The sequence below is a fragment of the Thermobia domestica genome, chromosome 15 (genome assembly GCF_964235325.1).
Source record: "Thermobia domestica chromosome 15, izTheDome1.hap1.1, whole genome shotgun sequence".
NCBI classification, from domain to species: Eukaryota; Metazoa; Arthropoda; class Insecta; order Zygentoma; family Lepismatidae; genus Thermobia; species Thermobia domestica.
The window spans coordinates 69,963,112-69,989,987 of NC_137468.1; the positions used below are offsets into that span (position 1 = coordinate 69,963,112).

The window sequence follows — 26,876 nt, forward strand, 5'->3', positions numbered from 1 at the left end:
ACACTGTAAATGACTACGTCATATCCTAATACTAGCTATTCTATTATATGCAATTATTTCATGAAGTTCATTCATAGTGTCCTAGGTTTTTTTTTTTTTTTTTTTTTTTTTTTTTTTTTTTAGTGGGACTTGCATTCATATGTGCAGATTCATTTTGCAAAGACTTCTCCTACGGGTATGAATACCCCTTGGAACGAATGCCATGAAAACAACTGTGAAAAAAACAGAAAACAACTTATCTACGTGGCCACTAAAAGCGAGAATGCTATCTAACCGAGTCAGAACAGGAGCACAAAAGGGGATTTTCTGTGGGGGTGTCCGCAAAGACGAGAATAGTGCAGAAAACACGATATCGCATAAAAACACATAGGTTATAGCACCTCTATTGGTTTCTGACATCCAGGGTTCCCCCCTCCCCCTAAGCAAAATCTGAAATGACAGTACTTCCCATTTCGCTGAAGGGAATTCGGGAACGAAAATAGGAATCCTATTTTGTTTTCTTCTACACTATAAGCTGGGAAGGTTCCATTGCATTTTTAGTTTAGTTAAAGGATGAAGACGAATAGAAGAAGAAAAAGAGGAAGGATTGACTTGTCCATTGCCGTACTTTTGAGTGATGGCAGCTAGGAGGAAAATGTGGTGAATGTATTTGTTGAACTTTTCAGAGGCAAGTAATGACATATTTTCGGTGTGTGTTGTACTGAAACATAATTGAGATAATTTTTCCCGTTGTGAAAATATCTGATGAGCATACTTGAGAAAATATGACGAAATATATTTGCTCTGCTAAGAGGACGTGTACATAGGCATAAAAGTGAATAGGTGTTGAAACTGCTAATGATGAATAATTTGCAACGTATTCAATTAAAATTATTACGTAATCAGCATTGTATGGAGGTGAAGCGGTGTTGATAATGGAGGTAATAAGGATCTGATGTAAAGTATCGAAAATTATTAATCACGGTAATAACGGTAAAATAATACAGGTACTTCATTTTGAATAGAAATTAAGTATTTTCAGGTTAAAAACTGTACAGTTGCCAGTCCTATTTCTAACAAGAAGATATGTTAATTATATGGTAATACCGAATTAACATTGTGCTGCATGATCATGGTGGGGAATATTTGAGTAGTACAAAATATCCTTGCACCATGTTTCGGTTTTACTTTTATTGTGTACTTATCTGTAATTAAGTCTGAAGCATGCCATACTGAAATACCAATTTAGATTCTTAGTAGATGTTATTTATTGTTACATGTCTTGTTTTTAGCAGAATACATTAATTAATCAATTCGATGTTAGACTTAACGTAAACTTAACCTTTTCAGGACCGATAGGGAGTTCAAGAAAATCGTAAACTTTTATTTTGGCGGCCCTAGCACCCCTTCTAATTCTCACAGGAACGACACTTAGTAGGAAAGCATATGGGATTTCAACGAGGAAGGTTTTGTGCCCCCCTGTGCGTACGTCAAAAATTGTTGCCAGAGCACCACAAACTTTCGAAATTGTGTATTCTTTCCCGACTTTTATTTAAAACTACTACTACTTTTACGGGTTGAACATGGGAGGATAAAAGTTGCTTTATTGGAATCTCTGTCCCATAAGCTTTTCAACGAGGTATGGTTTATGTTTCTGTGACAATTAGAAGCATCGCCAGGGCTGCCAACGTGAGGGTAGACGACAATGTGTATATATGTAGGATGATTCTCTTAGGTACGATGTTCCGATTTTTTCTCCCTTGCTATTGTATCTTCTCCTTTCATTTCTTGTATATATTATTGTTCCGAGTGTCAAGTGTACATGTAACATTATTATTTTTTTTTTTTCGTCGTACGGCAAATAGTGTGCAGGCGTCCCACAATTTTCAAGTAATATGTTTTTTCTATTATAAAAGATATACACCGATAGAAAGAGTAAATCCTGTACCACTCCCATTCAGCCTTCGCAAGCCCAATGGCGTTGCATTAGGGTATCAGTAGTTAGTATGTTCATTTATCTTTATTGATATTACTTTTTATGCTTGTAGCTCCTTTGGGGGAAGAGTTTCTCCCTCAAAATGATGAGGGGAAGGTAACTAAAAACATTCAACTTTTCCCCCTACCCTTCCGCTGTGGGACTTCCGGTGTGAATATGTACACCGTTGGAAAGTTTCATCCTTCCTGAAGAGATAGACACTAACTTATATTTCTATTGGGCCGAGCTGCGGAGGTTTAAACTACTGACTCAGCCCTTGAGCCGTTTGTCCTGAAAAGGTAAAACAGTATAATAGTAGGTGCGTAGTTTTTGTTTGAAGATTAGGCAAGTCTTTACTTTGGCCATTTCATTGAATGAATTGTTCAATGAACCGATTCGTAACGAAGATAGGAAACTGTGTGTCCTGCGGGGCTCTAACCCGCCTCTCTCGCTAACCCTCACTCGGCAATAATATGTGAATAATATTTAAACTTTGGTACAGAAAGGGACCAACCTAGTTACTAACATATATATATATATATATATATATATATATATATATATATATATATATATATATATATATATATATATATATATAATATGGGCTAACAGATAAGTTCTCAAAAACGGAACCGAAAGATCGAATCACTGAATCGAAGAATCGGAAAAATGAATGAAGTTGCCAAAGTAAAGACTTACCGAGAACTATTTTTATTCTAATTTTAAATAGACTATGGCTAACTGTTAAGATATCTTTCGTACAACTGAGTAGAAAGATCAAAATACTCTCTCAAGTTAAAATAGATTTAGGAGAGGAAGAATCACTCAACTAAAGATAGCAACAGCGAGCATATTACGATAGAGAGAGCATATATATACAGAAACACCAAGTTGAGAAACGTATGGGAAGAATAGATTATTCAGTATCGGCTGCAAAGACAGAATCCCAATGTATATTTTCAAGATATTGTTAAACGCTTAGACTATTCTGGATTTCCGTATGAATTTTTTGACGTTCCCGTGAATAAATACGATTATTAAAAACAGGAAATTGCGGAGATTTCTTGTTTTTACATTTTTCATTCATTAGAGAGATTATATGTGGGCATAAATTTCTCCTTATTCATAGGGATAGAATTTTTTCTCATAAAAAGTACTTTTGTAAAAAAAAAAAAAAAAAAAAAAAAAAAAATCTTTTGGCTTCATTTTTTTTTTAAATTTTATTTTTATTTATTCAAGTATTACGTTTGCTTTTCTGTAGCAGATTGTACAGTTATATAAGTGCCCTCACAACGTTTACTGCTTATGAATCCTACGTTCCTAGCTTAAAATGTTTTCGAACTGACATTTCATGAGTAGCCAACAAGTGTAAATTTTGCAACCCAACATATCACAAGGGTCATGTTGATTGCCTGTAACTACCATATCGATTTTCTGAAAGTTATTACATCTTCTCATTTGTGTTGCACGGGTTGCCTAATTCAAACTGGCAAACAAAAAAGTATCATAAACCAAGAAGCATATTCATATCCATATTTGTTTTGGTAGAGAATTTCGCTTACATCTCGTTCTTCGTTCGGGAAATAAATTATTGTGAGCTTCAGATACTCTATGAGAACTTAATATAGCTTTTGTTTACACATTTAAATCTATAAACGGCCATTTTGATATGAAGTTAGTTTAACGACAGTAAAAGCTCATTATTTACAGAATTTATGTTCTTACTTTCTTTTTTTATATATCGTGTCAGTATATTTGAAATAGGAAACGTAGGTATAGCTTCCTCCTGCTTGAATTTTAACACCCTCAATAAATGCTGTGTATATGGATGGATACACTACTCCATATAATCTCCTACATGAAGAGTGTCGTTAGCTCCAAAAACAAGTGAAATTCTAAGTGATAATTTATTCCATTATGTCGAAGTACTATATTTCCTCAACAGTTCTTGCTATCAGGATTATATTTTCACAAAACATTGTATTTTTGTTGTAGAACATTACTCTAATAGACTAATCACTGGTAGATGGTGTAGGATGCATATTTAAACATAGTAAAGAGCACATCTTGTACCGTTGGTATTGTGTTATTGTTCAAACTATAATCTTCTATTTGGCTTGCGTTTGGGCCATGAACGCAAACACTTCTACCATAAACTAGAAGGAACTATTAGATACTGATTCACCTGTAATGTTTCGTCAATATATACAGCGTGTTTGAAAAATACTCCCTAGTTTTAAGTATAAATTCAATTGGGAAATGAATGAAAACTTACATCAATGAGTACATATCATGAAAGAGAATTTCTTCAAGCTTTGTTTAATGTTGGTAGACTTCAACGTGGGATCCATTTGTGGCCCTGCACACGTCGAGACGATATTCCACTTCTCGCCACATATTCACCAACGGTTGCAATTTGTAGGCGCGCAACTTAAGTCTTTTACGCACATCATACACAGTACCTTTAGGCACTCCTAATTGTATACTACGTCTGGCCAATGACTTCTTCGGGCTCCGAACACAAGAAACACGAATCTGTTCAACAACATCTTAAGAAGTTCTCGGTCTACCTGATATTTTGCTTTTAAAACACTACCAGTTTCCTTGAAAGACTTTAGCCAATGACAGATAGTTTTTGCTGTAGATGGTTCATCACCATACTGACGTCTAAAATCACATTGCACTGTTATAACTGACTCAGTTTTCACAAGCCAAATAACACACTGTACTTTCTGTTGCGGAGTACACATTGTTGCTGAGTTTCTTTCCACTACACGCCTATCTGGACTGAACTGAAGAAACAGAGAGGAAAAAAACAGCACTAGTGCCGTCTCAAGGTCAAGCAGACCTGCCAACTGCAGGAGAGCCAAACTTGGAGAGTCGATGAATCAAACACCACAAACTAGAATAGTGTATGTCACTTTGTACAGATTCTAGGAAACATTAAAACTAGGGAATTCTTTTTAAACTAATTATATATATATATAATGATACACATATATAATATATAATGATACACAAAAGATGAGAAGCTGATGTTAAGAATCTGGTTGGTTTCTCCTTCCGTTAAAGTACATTTTTTTAAATCCTATATTTCAATTGAACTATCAGTCAAGAGTCTTCCTCACGGTTTTTCTGTATGCAGATCTTCACATAGTCGGTACAACTAACAGTGGTACGTAGTAAATTTATTTTTACGTTATTATTCGTCCTTAAGAGATATTCACGATTAAAAAAAAAAAAAAAAAAAAAAAAAAAAAAAAAAATCTTACCAGTTAAGAGCTCTTAATCTTTTAATATTTGAATAAATTCATATTTTTATGTTTTTCAGGAGTCACTCAATGCGATCTTCTTGAACCAATCTTCATTATTTCCATCAGGCGATGAGCACTTCAAATTTCTTAAAGTTTAGAGTTGTCGGTTTAAACACTTGTAAATTCCATAACTAACGCAAACCATAATTTATGATTTTTTAAAATTTTTAGTTTTATTTTTTACCGCGTTCTTAAATTCTATCCTCTATTGAACTAGAGGCTAAAAGATAACGTATCGAAGGAAGATTACTGGTAAGTCAGTATATTGTTATTACTCCAGTGTGTTCCATACTCTCGTTAAGTAATTAGAAGGAGTAAATTAGATGTTGTTTTTGGTCCTGTAATAAAATATTGAACTCCAAACTATTTCCATTCAGTTGACAAATCTGTCTACAAAGATAACATAGCTCCTTAAAAGTGAATGGACACAACTCAGATTTTCAAGTGTTAAATCAATTTTTATTTTTTTTTATTATTATTATTATTATTATTATTATTATTATTATTATTATTATTATTATTATTATTATTATTATTATTGATACTCGAGGTTTATTCTTTTATTACAGGACCAAAACAACAATAGTATCTAATTAATTCCTTCTAGTTTACGCTGGGGTGTTCGCGTTCATAAGGCAATAGTAATGGATGCAAGGCTAACTTTTTCGGTACTCAAATAGCTTTACCCTAACAATTCTTTCCAATTAGAAAACCCATTGCGTCCATCGATTTTCCATTTTTCTTTTCTATGGAGTTATCGATTATCCTTTATTATTGAATTGTTTTGTTGTTGTTTTAGATGCAGTAGTTAAATGCGTTTTCGTATTATATAGGAGAAAAAAGTGGAACGTATTGTTATTTTTTTCATTGAAAAAATGAAATGAAATTGTGTTTCACGTCCCATGGTTATGCCGTATGGGCTAAAGGAGACAGTGATGATGAGAAATGATGGAATGGGGAAAGTGGGGGAATCCCGAAAAAAAAAACAGGCACACGGTGTTTGTCCACCACAAAGTCCATTTGGCGCGAGCTGGGATCCTACGCACTAGAGGTAAACGCTCTACCACCGAGTCACTGCATTTCTTCATTGAAGTTGAAATATTCAAAAGAGACCAAAACTCGCTCAGACAAAAAAGCTGTGGAAAAATCTATTTTTTTGAAAAGGAAAGAAATACGTTCTTTTCGGAGCCCTTGGGCGTCTCTGGTTTTCCTCACAAGGTTTTGTAGCAAAGGGAAACCCTGTCAATTAAGAGTCTGTCTATTTTCACGATGTTGTGAATTGTCAGTTTTCGTTCTGTCCTTTCTTTGCCGGTCAACAACACTGATAGTTGAGGATTTGCTACAGTCGTACCTTCTATAGAATACTTTCTCATGATGTTATGTATGTTTATTTGATTTCAGAAAGGATGATCAATGCTAGCGAACGAAGCAGAACACAATTGGTCAATTGCGCGAGCAGGCAGGAAAGAAAACTTGTTGTAAATAGCGGAGAATGTGTAGAGATTATTTGCAAGGTAAGAATTGTTATGTTAGGTAATATCAATATGTGATCCAATCATAACTGCAGATGTGAGGCGTTCTGGAACTTGCATTGAAAATGATTTCTTCCATTCTCAAGTCGTTCGAGTATAGTCGCTACGGCTAAACCATCCCCACGGATACGTCAAAGGACGTGGTACATTGATATGGCCTATTTCATGTTGACACATGGAAGGTTATCGTAAACGAAGTTCCTTCAGTTCAAGAATGGTCTTCCTCGAGGCCTGATGAAAAAAGAGCAGTGTTGGAATTTGTACAGTCATCCCCTCTTCTGCGCATTTAGGCAGCATGGCAGTGCCAATGTTTTGTTTTCTTTTTACAGTTTATAATTAAGTCTCTTGCTTTGTGGTTTTCATTTTCGCCATTTTAACGCACTGATTTATATCAGAGAGCAAATGTTGTTACTGTGTGTTGTGTCTCACGCTATTATTTTTCTATAATATTTCGCAATCCTCACTGTTGGCTTATTCATGTAGTCCCAGGGTGTCTACTGATACTGGAAATACTTTAATTAAACTGGAATTTAATTTTGATACTGGAAGTATACTGGAATTTTGATCCACATACTGGAAAAATCATGAAACTGGTAATTTGTCAACAATACTTTTTTTGTAATTGTTTTAATAGTCTTAGAAACAATTTTGTATCCATTAAGATGGTAATTTTTTTCCAAAACAAGAGTTGTATACACTTTGTAATTAGACATTTAAAGCAATGGGTGGAGTGGAGGGCTGTGAGGAAAGTTAGGGGGCCCTTAAAGATGTTAAAAAATCAAGGTTAACTAAATTTATTAAAAGTAATATATTCTTTTGATGGTAAAACAATTACAAACCTGAAATCATCAAGAGTGTGATTATTCCTAAAGAACTTAAAAAAAAAAAAAAAAAAAAAAATCATTGTATTAGGTACAGAAGTTTTGCTAATAGTTATACTGAATATACTGGAATTTTGAAAATGAAACTCAGTAGACACCCTGAGCCCAAATCTCTGGATTTCTTCTTGAATTGCTTCTTCGTGCTTTCATTTTTCCTCTTGCGTTCGCGAAAAAATATAACTTGAGTACTTGATCGATTAGGATTGGAAATTAGGTTTCTGAGCTTTCGGCACTTAAGTTATGGCCAGGTTAGCCTGTCACATATGCTGGATGACGTTCCTCGAAGATCACACTACTCGGAAAATTGGATAGGAAGAAAGGAATAAAGCGGCTGAGAATATTATGTTAGGTACAGTCCCATCATTTGCTCGGCGTGAATAAGGAAAAGTTAGAAAAATCTCACACAAGATGGCTGGCCTAAAATGGCTTTTACACTTTTTTGATGAGTGTGTCTACCGAGAATGGAACCTGGGACCGCTTATATCAAAGATAAGACCGTTAGCAACTGCGTTACGAGAAACCACTACTTAAAATTGAAATTTGGTGATTTATATATATATTATTTCTCTTTTTAGAACGGATAAATGTACACAACGAATTATGATGAGCGTATGGTGTCTGCCAGATTCCTATTTTGAAACAGTAGTGTTTCCATACCTATTAACATCGAACTAGATATATGCGTTCGAGTCATTGCACTTTACATTGGATAAATAGTAGTTGAAGTGTGGAAATAAACGTGTAGGTTATAAACCATAACTGGGTTCTTATGTATGAAATATCGCGAATCTTACTACTCAATCTATGAATTCTTTCCAATTTCTGATAATCTGTTTTAATTTATATGTCTTAAACCTTGAGGAGAAAGATCTGATAACCCTATCCCTGGTGTATAAATTAGTGAGCCGCACCTAATTTTTCTATGCAAAGGGATTGAAATACCCACACATTCACATATATGCATGTAGAAATTATCAGTTGTATATACAGGTTTCAAATAAGTCTTAACTGATTCTAACAAAGCGTCACCGAAACACAACACACTTGCCGTTTTTGGTTTATTAGAAGAGTTGCAGTCATTGAAAGACGTCATGTTCAAGTACAAAGGCAGTCAGTTGGGGATCGTTTTGTCGCATTGACTCTACATTTACTAACCATATACACCATGTTTCTGAATGGTAAAATGTTTATAGTACATCATTTTTCTTCTTGGGCTGTTTTTTGCTTCCCAAGTTCAAGTTTATATGGTTTTTGTTAATCTTTTTCCAATTTGTTCAATTTCAAACTTAACTATTTGTCATTCTGTGGATGTAGCTATTATGAAGTTCCACATTGTGTGACGTTTTTCGTTCATCCGTTTGCCAATCAATTTTGCACATTCTTGTTTTTCAAACATTATCTTCACATAGTGCATTTTTACTTCAATCTAAACTTAAACGTTCTTTCTTCACGGAACAGCTAATAGGTTAATGTATATAATAAAAAAGTTATGCTTACCTATTAATGCATAGTGATTGTTTAATATGGCCTAAATTATCGTATTGGTTACAGAAAGTAGCACAAAAGAATGTTTTCAGAGTAGCACTAAAATTCTACAGTATTTAGAAAAGCACTTAACGGAATATTGAAGTCACTACATCGATAAACGAATTCCTTTCAGGAATTTACAAATTTTAGAGGATTTCCACACATTAAGAAAAGACACTAGGAAGACATAGGAACTCACGAGACTGTAGTAACAGTATGGATTACGCCGTTGAAGATTGGAAATAGTGGTGTTTCTAATTAATTCTACAATTATTATTTTTTCATTAGTATTTGCTAAATTGTACCGATATAGTATAATACAGGATAAATAATTTGTTAGTTTATTTATAGAAAGCGCAAACCCAGGATTGTAACGTAACTCTGGGATAGAAGTATGTTGTCACTATAGCAGCCCGGAATTTACGTCTTGATAATGATACCAGCGGAATTTGATACTGAAGTATAGAATAGAATTAAGTAACATAAATATAACTCTTTTTTATACATTAACATATAAGTGCATACAAGAAATATAGAATATATTTAACATATAAGTTTCTTACTAGGAGTATGTATTTATAAGTATGTTTACTGTGATACAATATGGACATTACCTACTACTAGTAACTATTTCTATTTGAATGCAGTTGACTGTAGTGTATTTGAAACTGCGCAACAATTAGATATTTTCTCTATCGAGCATCATCAGTGATGCCCGGTAAGAAAAATATATATACAGATGTTCGGAAACGACAAACTTCGTGAAACGATTCCTCACTCGAAAACAGGAAGCAATTTATAGACTAAGGTAGGAGCACAAAAGTATTTCGGAGTTACAGCCCACCGAAAATTGGTCAGAACGAGAAATGAAAATGAAATCTTTCAGTTTTACGTCTCACGATTATTTCGTATAGGCTAAAGAGAGGAATGAATGAAACCGTGGAATGAAGATGGGAGGAAACAGGATAATCCCATGAAAAAACACACACAGTGATTGTTCACCACAAACCCCACTTGGCGCGAGCTGGGATCGAATCAGGGGTGAACGCTCTACTACTCAACTACCGCGATCCCGATCATAACTCGAGAACGATATGTTGGATGATAATTGTAAGGATATATTATAAGCCCAGGTTCTGTTAATGTATCAGCGGATGTGTGCCAGATATCAATTCCTGATCTATAGCTTCTTTCTAGAAGACCTCAGTAATTTTCATATGTGCTTCCAGGCTAATCATGTCACTGCCCCTGTTCCACCTCCAATGGCACATTAATGGAATTTAAGTTCAAGTAATTTGTGTATTCATGTTAGTCTATATATATATATATATATATATATATATATATATAATATTCGTGCGAGGATTCATTTCACAAAGGTTTTTATGTTATCGGTATTTCCGAACACACTGTACAAGTTTAAAATTATTCAACAACTGTATTATATTTGGTGAATCCAATCGTGCTTTTTTTTTTTTAACCCTTTGTATATCATATTCAATAACTGAGTAATTTTAGAGGTTCCAATAAGACTCGAGACTAAGCGCAATTGTTCGTGAAACAGAACATTTAATGAAAATAAACTGACCTTATTTGTGATTAAATACGGTGGCAAAGAACACTTCTTTAACATAAAATACTGATCTGTTTTAAGTGCGCCAAATTACCCAAATGTAAGACAGTTGACCAATATTTCAGATGCTTACTGCTATCCAACAATGGGACGACCAAAAACTTCCTTTAATGCAGAAGGACCAAATTTTTTTATGTAATTCCGTGGTGTACAACTAGTCTTCAATATAGTATATACGAAAAACTTTACAATATTTCTTAGCTGTTGAGGCAGAAGCATCAAACAATGCAAAAATCCGCTGCTTACGTCACGTAGAGTGCAAATATTATTATATTAAAACATGCACCTCATTCAGGGTGTCCACTAAAATTCCAAAATGAAATTTCGTGACTTTTTCGTTACCTTTTCTTTACCAAATCATAAAATGTCCTAATATTTTCAATGCGAATTAGGCCGAATTTTCATCCATGCGATAGAAACGTACTTTGCTTGCGATTTGGTAGCGTCTAAAGCCGACGATAGATATTTTTGGTATTGAACTTTGACGTTTTATAGAAAAAATGTTTCAATCTGTACTTACATTTGTACAGTGAAAAAAAAAAAATGACCCAAAAGCTAAATTTCGTGACTTCTTTGTGACATTCGTGACCAATAGACACCCTGTCATTGTTCTTTCAATTTCTTCTTCCTATATGATTTACATTCTCATGAGGTTTAAATCTCACGTTAAACTGTAGGTACACGTCTCACATAGCTTCGGTCTGAAAGGGACGCTAAACTCTTAATCAGTTAACCAACTTTTGTTCCCGCAATCCAGAATTGTGCATAATATCTTTTGATACATTCAGGGAAAAAGCCTTCCTCCTTTTCGGTAAGGGATGTTCTACAAATTTACATATTGTTATTTCTCACATTGCAGATCTGTAAAAGTATTTACCATCTTGTTAAGCTTGAAAATGCTTTCATTTATTTGTTTTAATAATCACTGATTTGAAATTTTCGCGTATGTGAGTATATTGCCTTAAGGGAAGTATCATCTCTTTCTTAGTCAACTCAAAAGCTTCCAAACGTAAGATTTACTGAGCTCAAGTATTATCCGTGGAGTGACGCGTTCTACTTGTTTTAGACGACTCTATTTATTCGTTAGCGAGTATAGAAGTGAAAAATGAGCGACTGGATTGAGAATCGAACCCAAGTTGCGGGCTTACCGTATCGATGCGTTAACCATTTTGCTACTCAGTTTTATAGTTTTGCGTTGTTATATGTTCTTGATGTACGTGTCAATTCACCTTTTTTTTTATTATTATTATTATTATTTTCCTTTACCAAACTTCTGTTTTCTAGAAATCCAAACCTGTGTTCTCTGCAAGTGTGTGATCAACTTTCGCATTATACTACTGCACAGTCACTTGCTTTTGATTTAACTTTAATTACAGGGAGGGACATCTTGAATAATTGTGACGAATGCGAAATAAGCTCCAAAATTAACTTTTGTTTAGATTTGTAATTTAATTTGCGGTATAAATGAAGATTGCTTTCCATTTCAGAATGTTGGTGGGAGGCCATGGTGAGTCCAACCCTAACACTACGTGGTTACAAAGTAAAGGGCTGTGGGTGAGCTATGCTGTCGGACTTTTGCTGTTACATCTGATCTTACTCAGTGTGCCTCTTCTTAGTGTACCTCTTGCTTGGACATTGACAAATCTTATTCACAATTTGGTAAGTTCAATGAAATGACGGAAAGATTAAGAAAATGGCTTCTGTAACTAAGTTCCTGTTATACTTGCTGCACCTACGTATTTTGTATGTATTACTTGTCAATACATGCAGATCTAAATCTATATAAATAAAAATGAAAGTGATCTTGTTTACGATCGCATCATGGGAAAACAGCTGAGTCATTTGAAATTAATTTGGTATCTATTTTGAACTGGATTTTATTATATCTCTTCGATTAAAACGGATATCCTATAGGGAAAAGATGTGGGTTCAAAATTTATGACAGAAATAGAGTACTCCACAAATCCTTCGAGTTATTATAGAAAGATGAAAGCCGACATATAAAAGTTTCAATAGAAAGTAATTAGTCATATCGACCAGCATTTTAAAAAAAAAAATCTAAGGGGGAGAAAAGAGGGCAATTTCTATATTTCTTCTCATTCAAATCGACCTTGTATGTTTCACCATGACGGGAAAACGGCTGAACCGTTTGAAACGAATTTTCGAACATAGCACTTGGGTCGAGCTGGGTTTTCATCGTACTTTCAGTAAAATGCGTATCGTAAGTTGAAATGGTATGCCAAAAAGAGAGTATCTCACGAGCTTCTCATGTGAGGAAGATGAAACTTTATATATACAAGGGTTGTTCAATAATTATTGTCCCTGACCTGTAAGGAGTATTATTTTTCCAAAAAGTCTCCCTTCATAGTAATGCACTTCTTCCACCTATGCTGTAAAGCCACTGTGCCAGCTTCAAAGAAAGTCTCTGGCTGAGCCGTGAGCCATTCCTCCACAGCTTCAATAACAGCTGCATTTGAGTGAAACTTCTTTCCCTTGAGGTGCTCCTTCAACTTTGGGAACAATGAAAGTGACTAGGGACGAAGTCAGGTGAGTAGGAAGGATGTTCCAACATATCAAAACCAGCAGCATGGATTGTGGCACCAATAAGATGGCTTTTGTGGACCGGAGCATTATCTTGGTGGAACAGCAACATCCCGCGCCGTTTTTCCCTGATTGCTTCGCGTAACTTAGGGATTAGGGCTGCATAATAGGCCCCCGTGATAGTGTGTCCAATAAGGAGTACACCCTTCGCATCCTAAAAAATTGTGGCCATAACCTTGCCTGCTGATGCTTGCACATTGAACTTGAGTGGGGGAGGCGAACTGCTGTGCCACCACTCCATGCTGTGTTGTTTGGGCTCGGGATCATAGTGGTGGAGCCACATCTCATCCACTGTCACAAATCTATCACAGAACTATTTCAGGCCAGCCCCCATTACCTCCAAACCAGCTCTTGAACATCGAACTCTGTCTTTCTGATTTTCACGAGATAACATTTTGGGTACCCATCGCGCTGACACCTTTCTGAATCCCAAGTGTTCATGCACAATGGTTCCCATTAAACCTACAGAGATGTGCATGATGTCTGCTAACTGTTGCACCGTGATTCGTCTGTTTGCTATAATCGTATCATGCACAGTATCAATGTTTTCTGGGGTGCATGCTGTTGTTAGAGGACCAGCACCAGGGGCCTGTTGACAGCTTTCCCTGCCGCAATGGCAGTCTCGGCACCAGTTCTTTACCGCCTGGTAGGAAGGAGCCCTATCACCCAACACACTGCTCATGTCCCCATGAATCTCCTTTGGGCTTAACCCGTTTTTCTGGAGGTACTTGATCACAGCTCGTTCGGTTTTCTCCATTTTTCAAGCTAGGTGCCACCTCTCACACCTGAAACGACAAAAGAGAATATAGCAGCTATGGTTCTGAAATTCAGCATATAGGCATCTAAGACATTAGGCTACAATATCCCCCATCAGCCATCCCAGCCCCCATCAGCCATCCCAGCTCAAGTATTTTAAATATGCCGGGGACTAATTATTGAACCTTCCTTGTATATATACATAAACTCCTTATTAGAAATAAATGGACGTCTCCCGCTTGTAAGGGAGCTAATATTGCCCACAGGATTTATTATGGAATTACTTTGTCACCCAGAACGAATTCGACAAACTAACGGTGAATAGTGCGTTCATTCGCCGTTCCTGGCCGAACTGCACTGTTAATATTCTAGTCTAAATTATTATTATTATTATTATTATTATTATTATTATTATTATTATTATTATTATTATTAAAAAGCAATTGTGTTCATGGTACATTTTCATACCATCCTGTTCAATAATGCACTGCCTCCTGTCTGTGTACCCCAGTCTGCTGGACGTGTACAGAGTTTGTAATATTAGACGCGTGACTTTAATCCATCCCTATGTTGTGTTGTTGAGATGACTTCCCCACCAGATATCCCAGATGTCAGAGCGGACATCTCATTCATATAAGCTTGATATAATGTTAACAAGATAGAACATGGCAAAAATTAATCATTAATTGGGATTTAAAAAATAAAAAATAAAAAAAAAGCGACATTCAAATTATGTTTAAGTGAAATAAAATTTGTTTAAAGAATTTTCAAAAGTTACCATTCAGTCCTTACATTGTTAAACTTCTGTATGAAATACTGAATAATGACCATGTATGATGTATCATTATTTGTTAACATACTGATATATGTGTATATTATTATTCTCATGGCTGGATTGTATTTTTTGCTTTTCTTATTTCTCTGTCTTTCCATGTTTTAGTTTTTCCTCCTTACAAGGTTCATGTTACCTTTAATTATGTGGGTCAAGAAGGTATGCTATGGGTATATGCCTGTGTACTTTTATATAAATAAATGATTTGGGCGCGGAGCCTGAAGTCTCTTCTTATGTAGAACTGATACTACTATTAACATAATTTTATCTATTTTCCGCAATATTTTTTATACTCATACTTCGCATTGCGTTTGCTTACACTTGGTGTCCAACTGCTTCAGGTTAATTATACTATTAACGAATTTATTTCCAGAATGAAGTTCCTATTCTATATATTAAGAAATATTTGCGGCCACTAACTTTTTCAAAGAAAATAAATAAATACAATCTTAATAAAAGTGTTAAAGGAATCTTATGATTTAAAAATATGTGTATATTATACTTAAAGAAAAGCGAGGAAAAATATTCCGCTTTTCACAAAATGTATAAACTTATTGAAGGAAATCTCAATAGTTATAAAAAGATATAATAGATGTGTTTTAATTTTTTTTTTTTTATTATAACGTTTGAAGATAAAAGTTCAACGATTATATTCTTTGCAGACAGTATATTACTTCAAATATTAAAGTTGTGTGAGGCATTATAATTGTTTAATAATGCATTATTGTATTATATTTCAAGAAGTGTAAATTAGAATAAGCAACATAAAGAGTCTGGAGGGTTTATTAATGTACTTTTATTATTTACAGTGCCACTTTGTTTTTCTGCATGTACTGAAAGGAGCTCCGTGGATTCCTCAGGATCAAGGAAAATGCCGTGTATTAACACACTGGGAGCAAATAGATTATGGGCAGCAATTCACAACTACACGAAAATTTCTTACAGTTGTGCCTGTCGTATTGTAAGTAATTGTTGACAAGTTGAATGGTTAAATTATAAATTTTAAATTGTTTATTTGGTATCAATAGAGGTTGAAAATAAGAGTATTCATCTGTTGCTAATCTACGAGGGCCACACCAAAACTACGTGGCATCTTGCCATAATTTAAAAACTAATAAGGATGCATTAACATAATTACATCTGAATTAACTGTATACTTTAAAGCTTAACTGTGCAAGATTTCAGGCATCAATGTTGTTTGTTTTTAATATATTTATCTTTGAAAGAAGAAAGCCATTTTTGATAGTGATCTGAAATAACAGATTAGAGGTGCTTAACAAAAAGTCTTTTCTACATGTTGCGAAAAAAGTATCGATATTCATCGCCATAGAAGGATGTTTGTGGGACCACATATCTTGTTAAGTGTATTGTGCGAAAGTGAGAGGGGGGATTTTAAGAGGGGATGGAATAAACTGAAAATCAGCGAAGGTCTGAAAGCTCGATTTAGTCCAACCACCCCAAATAAGATTACTCCTGTCCTGTGTCCTGGCCATGGAATATTCAAGGCTAACCATTGAGGATATCTGTAACCTTGCAAGATAACCTCATTGGATCGTGGAAAGAATTTTGACAAATAACTTGGTCAGGGCATACTAGGTCCCTCGACAGCTTGGTGAAGAGAAGGCCTCCCGGCTAAGAAGGCTTTTTACGGGAGAACAACATCGAAATGGTCTCTTTCATTCTACTCCCCATTAACCTCTGTATGTGTTGAAAACTGAAAGATTCGTGGTAAGGGAGAAATTTACTGTTCAGGAGTACTCTTGGAAGTAACATTTTCCAGATCTAAAACATACTCCACAAAAAGACTTCTCAGATGCTTTTAATAGTGAGCTACAAAGATTGTAGTGGACGAGAATCGTGTTGAAAACTGGGAATTATGAAAAAACGGCATGTATTTTTCGTGTGCACCTCGTACTTATTTTTGTTTTTCAAACTACCTGGATTGACGACTAATTGAACAAGGTTCCTATGTAATGTTTTAGTATATACAAAATACTATATAGGGACTGCGGTGGCTGTGGAAGATCGCTCACATATGGTGCGTGGGGTCCCAAGTTTGATACTAGCTCTTACCAAATGGGCTTTGTGATTAACAACAACGTGTAAATGGGTTTTCTCAGATCCTCCCGTTTCATCCTACTTTATTTATTCGATCATTACCATCATTGCTGTCTCACTTAGCCTTGGAGCATTATTGTGAGGCATTAAACTAACAGTAAAGTACTCATGTTTGTGAGGCATTGATGTACATCTACACGAAAAAATCCATTTTCGAGGTTTACGTGTAAACAACACGTAGACAATGTAATTATGTGGACAATGCATACATTTGCCCATGTGACAGTTTCAAAGTTTAAATTTTCCAAAGTCCCAACAATGTAGTACTTGAAAAAAGGGAACTGAATGTGGAGACTAATATAAATATTTACCCAAAGGACTGTATCATCCAGGCTTCCCGACTACAATTATGTGCAACTTGAGCTTGTATTCATCATGCTCGCGACGTGTCCTTCACACTTTAGCTGTTTCATTGCAGGACCTGTGCGATATTCGATCTGTAGCTATTGTGAAGTTCCGCGTTGTGTAACCTCGTGACTGTTTATTCCTCTCTTCTCGTTAAGGGCACAATGAATGAAAAATAAATAAATTAATATATCTGATTATAAGCGGTTATCTAGGCAATCGTCAGTTTATAGCTTATTGCTGCTTTCCTTCGTATGTGGCGTAGAATTGGTATTTTAAAAGTCTGTTTTCGTACTGTAATAAACCTAATCAACATATGTATTAAATATCAAAAACGATTATTATCTATGTGTACGTTGGCAAGTTTAAATCGTCTGCGATATGTAGTTTTCAGGTCTCAGATAAAAATTGTTACGCAGGATTTTTCTTTGGAATTTTACCGAACTGGTATTTTACAGATGTTTACTCATTTATATTTAGCCGAAGTCATAGTGTAACTGAATCGCGCATTCGTAACCCATCTCTGAAGCAAGTGACAGTATCTCGGTAGTCATGTAGTAGAGCAATGTGGTCGAGCGTACCTTGATGCTGCCGAAACTGAGCAGATTCTGGGAGGAATTCATTGACCGTTTCCGACGATAAGTTGACGGCGTCGCACATCGAGAAATGTGTCAGGTGCGTAAGTTTCATGTAGGTCGTGCCATCGTGAACCGTATTATGTGCGCCACAGAGTCCTGGACCCACCACACCGATGCGAACAGCTAGAAACTGGCCTGCCGTGAAGAACACCCCGCCGCTATTGCGTGTGGTTCGACATATGGCAACCTCCGAAAATCTTCCCACATAGCGTGCGAAGCACATCACAGGCGATAAATCAACCGCATCATTCACAGGGATTTACGTCTCACGGGTATTCACAAGAGCAGTGTGCACGCCCTAAAACCGTGTCATGTGGCTGAAGAGAAAAAGATCTGCTGGAGGCTGTATCTCACGGATGATCGGTGGAAGTTTGTTATGATTGTGGCAAGTTTCTCATATAGGGGCAAGATGCATCTCCGAAAGATGAAGCAAAACGCTAAAATCAATGCTGCGTACTACCAGATTTATGTCCTGACTGAAATGTACCAACATGAAATCATTGTGCGAACAACGACGTGAACCAGGTTGAATTGCACCAAGACAAGGTATTCAGTCACATGGCGAAAACATCGGTCGAATACTATCGCCGTGTGGAACAGGAAACTGGAATTGCGGCAGTTGTCTTCTTTGATATCCCTATCAAGTCTATGCGAGCCCAATGAACTATTGTACTTTCGGACTCTTCAAGCGATGCCTGTTTCATCGTTGAGTCCGTACCGTCTCCAACTTGTGAAGAGCAATGGTATGCAATACCTATGATCCAGCTGCAACACAGTCTCCTGCAATGGAAACTCAGATGCTGGGCAATACCTGCAGATCGAACACAAACAGTGATGGAAACACGGCATTTCCTGAGTAAGTTATACATTCAAATTTGGCTCAATATAAATGAATCAACCTCTGTATTTTTTCTTCCTTGTGTGCGGAGAAAAATAAGAAACTTCACTTCTGAAGATAAGAACAAATAATTTGTAAGCCTAAACATGTCTGCCACTTTATGATCGTTGATTAGTGCTTTGTAGTTCAGTTTTTAACCGATTAAAAAAAAAAAAGTACATAGTTTGACCTGTATGTATGCAAGTTTGTAGATATGTTTGTGATTAAATCGAGAACCGTTGGTCATATTTCGATTCGATTTTCACTAATCGAATAAGATATTTGCAAGTAAGGATCGTATGTATAAAATATTTGACAAATTTAATTAATTAATTAATTAAAAGAAAATCAGATAATTTCTGTAACGCCTGATGGAAAAAAAAAAACTTACTCTAAAATATGTTGCAAACAAATTCTACAAATTAAGGTGGGTTGCATACAACCAATGGGGCAAGAGGCATTTTTAGCCAGCTTTCTTCAAATAGTTTAACACTGTGACGGATGTTAGATCATTGGCGGTGCCATGACTGTTGACAGCCGGTGTTGCTCAACTTATTCCAGTTAGCTCAAGAGAAGGAATGTAAAACTTACACTTTACAAATAACCGGCATCCATGGTTTAATAAATCCGTACAACTAGTGTCTGAATTGCTTTTTGATGACATAGTATCTTTGAAATTGTAGAGATGTCGATCTCTTTATATACTTGCCAACAATAGACGTGAAAAGCATCGCACTTACAGCGTAAATTACAGTTCTAAGATCACTTTCGGAAGGCAGTTTTCAAATAAAGAAAATATAATTAATCACTTAACGGACGAATATTCAGTTTATGAGGCGAACATAATTGAGTTGAATTCAACATAACGGCGTAGGAATAAAGTTGTTTTTAGTGCTCTCTTATGTAACCGTTTTCTTGCAAATTTTGCGTAATATTTCTAATAGGTTAATTTTTGCAATCGTATGTTGCCAATTACACTTCATTTTGACACAGCTTGTCCTTTCTGACAGTTTCTTTCATCTTTTTATTCCTTCTTGCACGTGATCGTAACAATCAGGCAAGAAGAACTGTTTCTATGCCAACAGAACATTTAGCCAATTATAGTGCCTCATTTCTCTCGCTCTGCGGTGATAAACACTTCACCCTTTCCACACGTTGCCAATTTGAATAGAAACAAATGCACATTGTTTTAGTCGAATGTCTACTTGAGTAGTGGACCTGCTGGTTATTGAAAGCATTCTTTTTAGTTCTCTTTTGTGTCATTTAATTTTATAAAACTTGAGATTTACTTGCAATGAACAATTTCGTATTTCAATACCCGACGCTAAAGCTGGCAACACAGCATTGAGCACCACGTGCGCGCAGCGAGCTGTCCGAAAGGACAAGTAGTATCAATTACAGTATTGGTGCATCACTTCAGATTGTGTGCGATTCAGCTCAGGATGGATGCGTATACATCAAACAATTTATAGATGAGTAACAAGTGGATAGCGAGCTAGCAACATTAATTATCATTATGCCATTCCAGAAAACGTAAAAAATAATTTATGTAACAGCATCCTTAAGAGATCTTATCACTGCGAAATTAAAATACTGCTAATTTTACAGTAATTATGTGATATCTTCAAATAGATAAAATATAGTCAAAATGTGGGACAAGATCACTCTAGACAATATTATTTTGCATAAGGTATCGTTATCACGAGTCACCTAGTAGCTTTCCGTTTGCAGCCATTTAGAAACGCGAAAATAAATGCCGATTTTCTAAATGGCTGGAAATCAAAAGCAGATAAGTGAGTCATGATAACGGTATCTCATGTAAAATAATATTGTCTAGGGAGCTATTATTCCACTTTTCGATTATATTTTATTTATTTGAAGATATCACATAATCACTGTAAAATTAGCGATATTTTAATTTCGCCGTGATGGGCCCCTTAATGTGGCCAAAGTTTCAAGACAATATGGAGACCCACTTTGTCTTCTCAGAAATTGCAGATACAAGAATTACTATATCTTCATTTCGACATACAGACGTTGTTCAGTCTACATTTGGCCAATTTCGACTTACCTAAAAATTCAGAAGAATCCATGGCGCCAGGTCCGTAAGTGCTCGATGTGTTTCCCTTGGTTCCTAACAATAGCCCGACAGCGTAATTTCCACTGAAATAGGCTTCTTGGAAGAACTGGGAGGGGAATCTTGTCCCATTCCGTTTGCACAGCTTTCCAAAGTCCTTGTCACACGCCGTTTTTCCAAAGCCCGCTTCAGCAATCCAAATCCACAATAGTCCATAGGACTTGCATCTGGAGATTTAACCTCACTGAAAGATATCACCTGTATACCACTAGCCTCCTCAATCTCCCTGTAGAATGCGAGGGACGATTGTGAGGTATGTGATGAGGCCTTGTCCATGTGAATGCGCACCAGATTGGCGTCATTTCCGTACATTGTTGGAATCTCATGCTCGTAGATCGGCCGCATGATCTGCTCCTGATAATACTGCGAATTTATTTTGCAGTTCTTCGCCACCCTATGAATCTTCAGTTTACCTCAGTAACAGTAGCCAGTAACGACCATGAACCCTTTTGGGAAGGATTCTTTACAGACACGGACCCACCTTCTGAAGTTCTTGGCGCCTTTCTCTCGGTACATGATGGCTCTCGGTTTGCCGCAGTCGTAAAGGTAAATCCATGCTTCATCGAGCGTTACGACGTACGTCCACCTTTATTTTGCCTGTTTTGTCAGATGCCGTTCGTACAGCTTCCGGGCATTACACTTTCGTTCCTTTTGGTGAGCATCCGTGAGAAGATGGCCGCGAGCTTTCATGACTTTTTCCAGCTTGAGTTGATGGTGTAACTTCCGGTTCACAGTCCCCAAAGACACGTTAAGACGATTAGCAATACACCTTTGTGTTGGCGGATTTTCTTGCATTGCCATTTTGCGTAGTTTCCTCTGCATGGTGGAGGTGGCCTTGGTGCATTCCCGCTTCCTTGGCAACTTCTTGCCCTTGTACTTTTTAACATTTTTTATTCCACTTAAACTGATGTTGCAACCATTCTTCTTGCACTGTTTTCTAATGACAGAAACACTAAAATGGGCGGCATTTTGGTCACAGAGCGGAAACCCACACACTTCGAAACAAATTTAACACAATACTCACAACAATGGTCCTGTTTTGTGCGTTATTGTCGTCCGCGCGGAAAAGCAACTCCGTTCGCAGGAATCCACTGCAAACACTGCAGGACGCCACGAGTCAGGTCGGGTGAGTTCATTCTGCCCGGGAGGGGGAAGGAAAGAAATCGGCCAAACGTAGGCTGAACAACCTCTGTATTACGATTTGAATTCAAGCACGTATTGTTACTTGAATAACGAGCTTCTTAAGGCCACAAAGCAGATAACGTAATAGTTTACGTAATGTTGTTAAAATTGATCAATTGAAGTTGCGCATTAAACGGTTAACAGAGAGATGGTCATGTTAATAGATTTTACTGTTTATTTTAAATTTTATTGAATATCCTTTATTAACTAATAATAAAATTTATCTTTATTCTAGGTTTCTTCTCACTAGTTTCTACACGAAATATGATACTGCACATTTTGTTATAAATTTTGCATCTCTGGTTTCGGTTATTTTGCCGAAACTCCCGCAGTTTCATCAAGTTCGATTATTTGGAATTAATAAATATTGATGTGGGACGCTTAGTGAATACGTTTTCAAGGACATTGTTATATAATGTAGTATGTAACTACTACGAATTTAGGAGAAAATGTAAGGACGAGCATTTTGGGTGATTTTTTAATTATTATTTTCGATTAAAAGTTTTTTTTTCCTTTCACATGAAGAATGTAACGGCACAAATATAGATAGTTTGTTTTTTCACGTATTTTATTATAGTAATTGCAATAACTTATTATAATAAGTATCCATTTTATAATTTCCAATGATCATTCCGAAATTTCCAATACACAGTAAAAATAATCAGATATCTTTTTGGTAAACAGCTGCTTAATCGGCAAAATGAACTTAAAAAATAAAAGAAAATAGTGAAGATATGTTACAAATGATAGTGCAATGAGAGATTAACTTCGGTAAATTATACATATTTTTAGTTGCAGCAGAAACTAATTAAACCAAAGTTGCAATATGACGCGGTGTTGTGAACTATTCAGTTTAGACTACTTATAAGTTGTTTGTGACATTTTGTTATATTGGATGATACAAGAAATGGTTAGTTTTATTCGAAGTTTGTTTCTTTTTTTTTTAAAGAAAAACAACAAAGTAAATCAATGAAGAAAATTATGTTGAACTTACTAATAGTATTTTGTTTAAAAACCGACAGTATTGCGGTGAACCTCGTATGAAGTGTACTTTTTTATATATGTATGTAGCAAAATATTGTTTAAATAGTGTAATAGTATTAATAGTAAATGAAACATTCACACAACGGATGTAATTTGTAACTGTTTTATGTATAAACAGCGTCGAACATTATCCGTCGCATATTCAGATTTTTTTTTCTGATCTATAGTATTGGTATATGGATGTGTAAGAATGCAGCTGTGAAAATAGGTTTTATTCGAAATATAAACGTTGTATAACTATAGTTACTGTCTGTGGTATTTTGATTATCTGTATACTTAACATGATTTGTTTTTGTGTGCAGGTATGATGTATATCTTTAAAAATGTCGGAGGAAATGTAACTTGAGTTTTCATCATAGTATTGTACCATACCACGTGCTTGTGTTAAGACACACTGTAATTCGAAATGTATTCTGTTGAATTAAAATGTTGTTGCTTGAACCGAAGAGGAAAAGAACTTAACATAATAGCAGCTATAATCTAGACATTAAATGTCTACAGTTTATATGTATGGGGTAAATGGTTTGGCTCTTCCGGTTACTGTTGATATAATTGAATTGTGTATATATATTATATATATAAATATAAAGACGATCCTGGCTAAGTGAATGTACTTTTTTATATTTGTATATTACTGCAGTCTTTTTTTTATGAACAAAATATAGATATTTCATCGAACACATCGTTCATGATAAACTGCAAAAGAATTTGAACAGTTTGGTAACTCGAGTCTTTATTATTATTTCTTCAGTATTTCAATTCAAGTTACAAATATTTTTTCAAGCTAGAACAGTGACTGCATACAGCCTAAGATCAAACTCAAGTGTCTCACCTCTTTGCTGGTTACTCAAATATAAATGAAAGTAACGTAAATAAATATTAGGATTGTACCCAAGATGATTTTCACCGTTATACCTTGACATTATTTTAGAATTGAGTAAATGGTACGGTGTATATAGTTAAATCAAAGTTCATATGTTGTTTCAAGCTTAAATGCATCCATATTCGAATACTCATAGAAGAAAGGCCTCATAATTGTTTATGGCTGAGGTTGAAATTACCTTCTTCGTATTTTGTTCTAATTATTGCCTGAAAGCTGTAATCGAAACTGATAGCCATGTGAAGCTTGAAGAACCTAATGTTCTAAAGTACATTAAAGAAATCGCTTACAGGTAAATAAACAATCTGGAAAGTTTCCGAAGAAAAAATGGTCATCACATATTTACCTACTTATTTTGCTTTAAATGAACAATAATACAGGGCTAGCATAAATGATTTAGTCATTTTGAAAAGGCTATATTTTCAAAAGTATTACACGTGCACATATGAAAGATATATAAAACAAACAAACAAAAAAAAAAAAAGAAGTTTATACACCATTTACAAATGTATGTGCCCCGTTGGTGACACGACACATGTCCAGACGATATCCGACGTTTTTTTTTTTTCTTTCTTTCTTTCTTCTTGCTTTCCCTCCATTTTCAACAGGTACTAACCTCACACTGCCACACCCCGATCGGAAAGATAATAGACTCGTGCTGCCACACAATACAAACTTGGTGGTGAATATATATCTTTCACGTGTGTACGTGTAATAATGTTGAAAATATAGTCTTTTCGAAACGAATGAATCATTTATGCTAAGCCCGTGCTTCGTAATAGTTATTCTCCTGAGCATCACACAGCTTCACAGTGTAAGTAGTTCGATATGCCTGATAGAACCGTCAAAGCCAAAGAAATTAAATAGGAGTATACAAAGATAGTTTGTATTATAAATAAGGTTCATTTCAGTCTGCTTGGAGATACACCTGATCAAGTAGATGGACAGAACATCCTAGTGTGGGATTTAGTTACTCTAATGATTTTCCTTTAATATTGTTTCAGTGTTCGTAGAAAATAACAAATAATCATTCTTCATTGGTACTCAAATCTTTCTCAACTCTAAAGCTCACCTCGAAAGATATTCAACTCAGCAGGACCCATGAATTAAATTTGCGTATGCTTCCTTGCGTCATGATAAAGCTATTCGCTCATAAGCCGATATTTAGGAAAAAAAATATCACACACCAGGTTGCTTTATTTTATCTTAATCTTTTGAAGAGGATGGAACAAAACACCACCTCTGAATCCATTAGGGAGTCGCAATCCATAAGTTGTGAATTGGTATTTCGTACTAAACGGAGAGTATGCAAAACTCGTATTCTGAAATATCGTCAGCTCAAAGGAGACTGGAGGACATTAATAATGCACAAAGGACATTCCATTCATTATCACTGAATCTAGTTATAAACTGCTTAGGGAGAAATTTATGGTGTTAGTTACGCTTTGGATATTTCGCTCTTGAAGTTTATTTCAAACTAGGCTTCTACTACAGCAATTGACAGCACTTCTGTATGTAAATAACTATGCGGAGGAAATCACTGGAATATATGCTTGCATGTGTAGGGGAGAAAATAAATGTAGATATTTGCCCTTTTTGTTTGTTTGTTTGGCGGCATCAACATGGCATCTACGCGAAAATACCTATAAACGTGTAAAAAGGAGTATCACAAATGACAAAAACTACTTTTTGCGAGATTTTTGTATTCAACTACGAACAACATGAAAACTATCAAACATATGAAGAAAAATTCCAAATTAAACATAAATTCTAATATAAAACCTTTCAAATGGTGTCAAAATCATTGTTCTATCTGAAAACTAAAAAGATACTATATTTCTTTTGTACAAAAGATACCGGCTTGTGACCTCATAAGATTTCACCCGCTTATGCACCTTGCTGTCACTCATTGCATTCAGTCTTACACTCAGATATCTGGCGATGAATTTCCACTTACACTTTTTAGGGTCAAGAATCGAATTCCAGGCCTTATTTTGCCTCAATTTCACGAATCATACACATTGACGTTACAACTGCAATTGGTGTCGCCTCATCCGCAAGGCATGCTGGGAGAAAGCGCGCAAGTGCGTATTCCGACAGAAACAACAAACATAGACAACATCCACAGTGAAAACAACGGCTAAAAACCGGCTTTCGGTCACAGGAGGGTGATTCTACGATGCGAGCAAATAAAAACTTGTCGAACGCTATGATAAATGTTTAAACAAGCAACTATGTAGAAAACATAGCTTAATGTGTACACAGGAAGTAACAAAAATGTATGGCACTATCTTTACCATGTGCGTTTTTACCTATTTTCAGAAAGTCAGCAATAGAAAAATCATGGACCGGAAATCAGATTTGCCATTTCCATCGAAGTTTGAGACTAACTGGATCTTACGCTGTAGTTGATCTTTTAATAAGATACAATTTAACAAACTTTTGTAGTGTTTCAATTTAACATGTGTAACATCCGCTTTCAACTTCCGTCGAATTCATACAAATATGTTTTCGGGGGAACTTCGTCCGAAGAAAACGCATCTCCAAGAGTAATACTGTGAATATGTAAGGTAAATTGAGAAAATAATACAATTTTATGTCACCAATTTGTTTATAGTAGTT

The 26,876-nt window shown here is 35.6% G+C and overlaps 1 protein-coding gene across 7 annotated transcripts; it reads left to right on the plus strand.

Moving 5' to 3' along the window:
* Nucleotides 1–511: 511 nt before the first annotated feature.
* On the plus strand, nucleotides 512–23,983 carry ORMDL (sphingolipid biosynthesis regulator orosomucoid 1-like). Of its 7 annotated transcripts, none has more exons than XM_081739779.1 (5): nucleotides 512–671; nucleotides 6,677–6,785; nucleotides 12,332–12,503; nucleotides 15,843–15,994; nucleotides 22,566–23,983. In XM_081739779.1, exons 3-5 carry the CDS (start codon nucleotides 12,333–12,335, stop codon nucleotides 22,699–22,701), a joined length of 459 nt encoding a protein of 152 aa, XP_081595905.1. In that variant the 5' UTR covers nucleotides 512–671; nucleotides 6,677–6,785; nucleotide 12,332; the 3' UTR covers nucleotides 22,702–23,983. The 7 variants fall into 7 exon arrangements, with proteins under 7 accessions (XP_081595905.1, XP_081595911.1, XP_081595910.1 ...); XM_081739784.1 differs by having other exon boundaries at nucleotides 647–667; XM_081739783.1 differs by lacking the exon at nucleotides 512–671 and adding an exon at nucleotides 691–920 and having other exon boundaries at nucleotides 6,673–6,785.
* The last annotated feature ends 2,893 nt before the right edge of the window (nucleotides 23,984–26,876 follow it).

Coding starts and splice junctions, on each gene's coding strand:
- ORMDL (XM_081739779.1), top strand. CDS start 12,333: ATGTTGGTGGGAGGCCATGGTGAGTCCAACCCTAACACTACGTGGTTA. Junction 12,504..15,842: donor CAAATCTTATTCACAATTTG/GTAAGTTCAATG, acceptor TATTATTTACAG/TGCCACTTTGTTTTTCTGCA. Junction 15,995..22,565: donor ACAGTTGTGCCTGTCGTATT/GTAAGTAATTGT, acceptor TCTTTATTCTAG/GTTTCTTCTCACTAGTTTCT.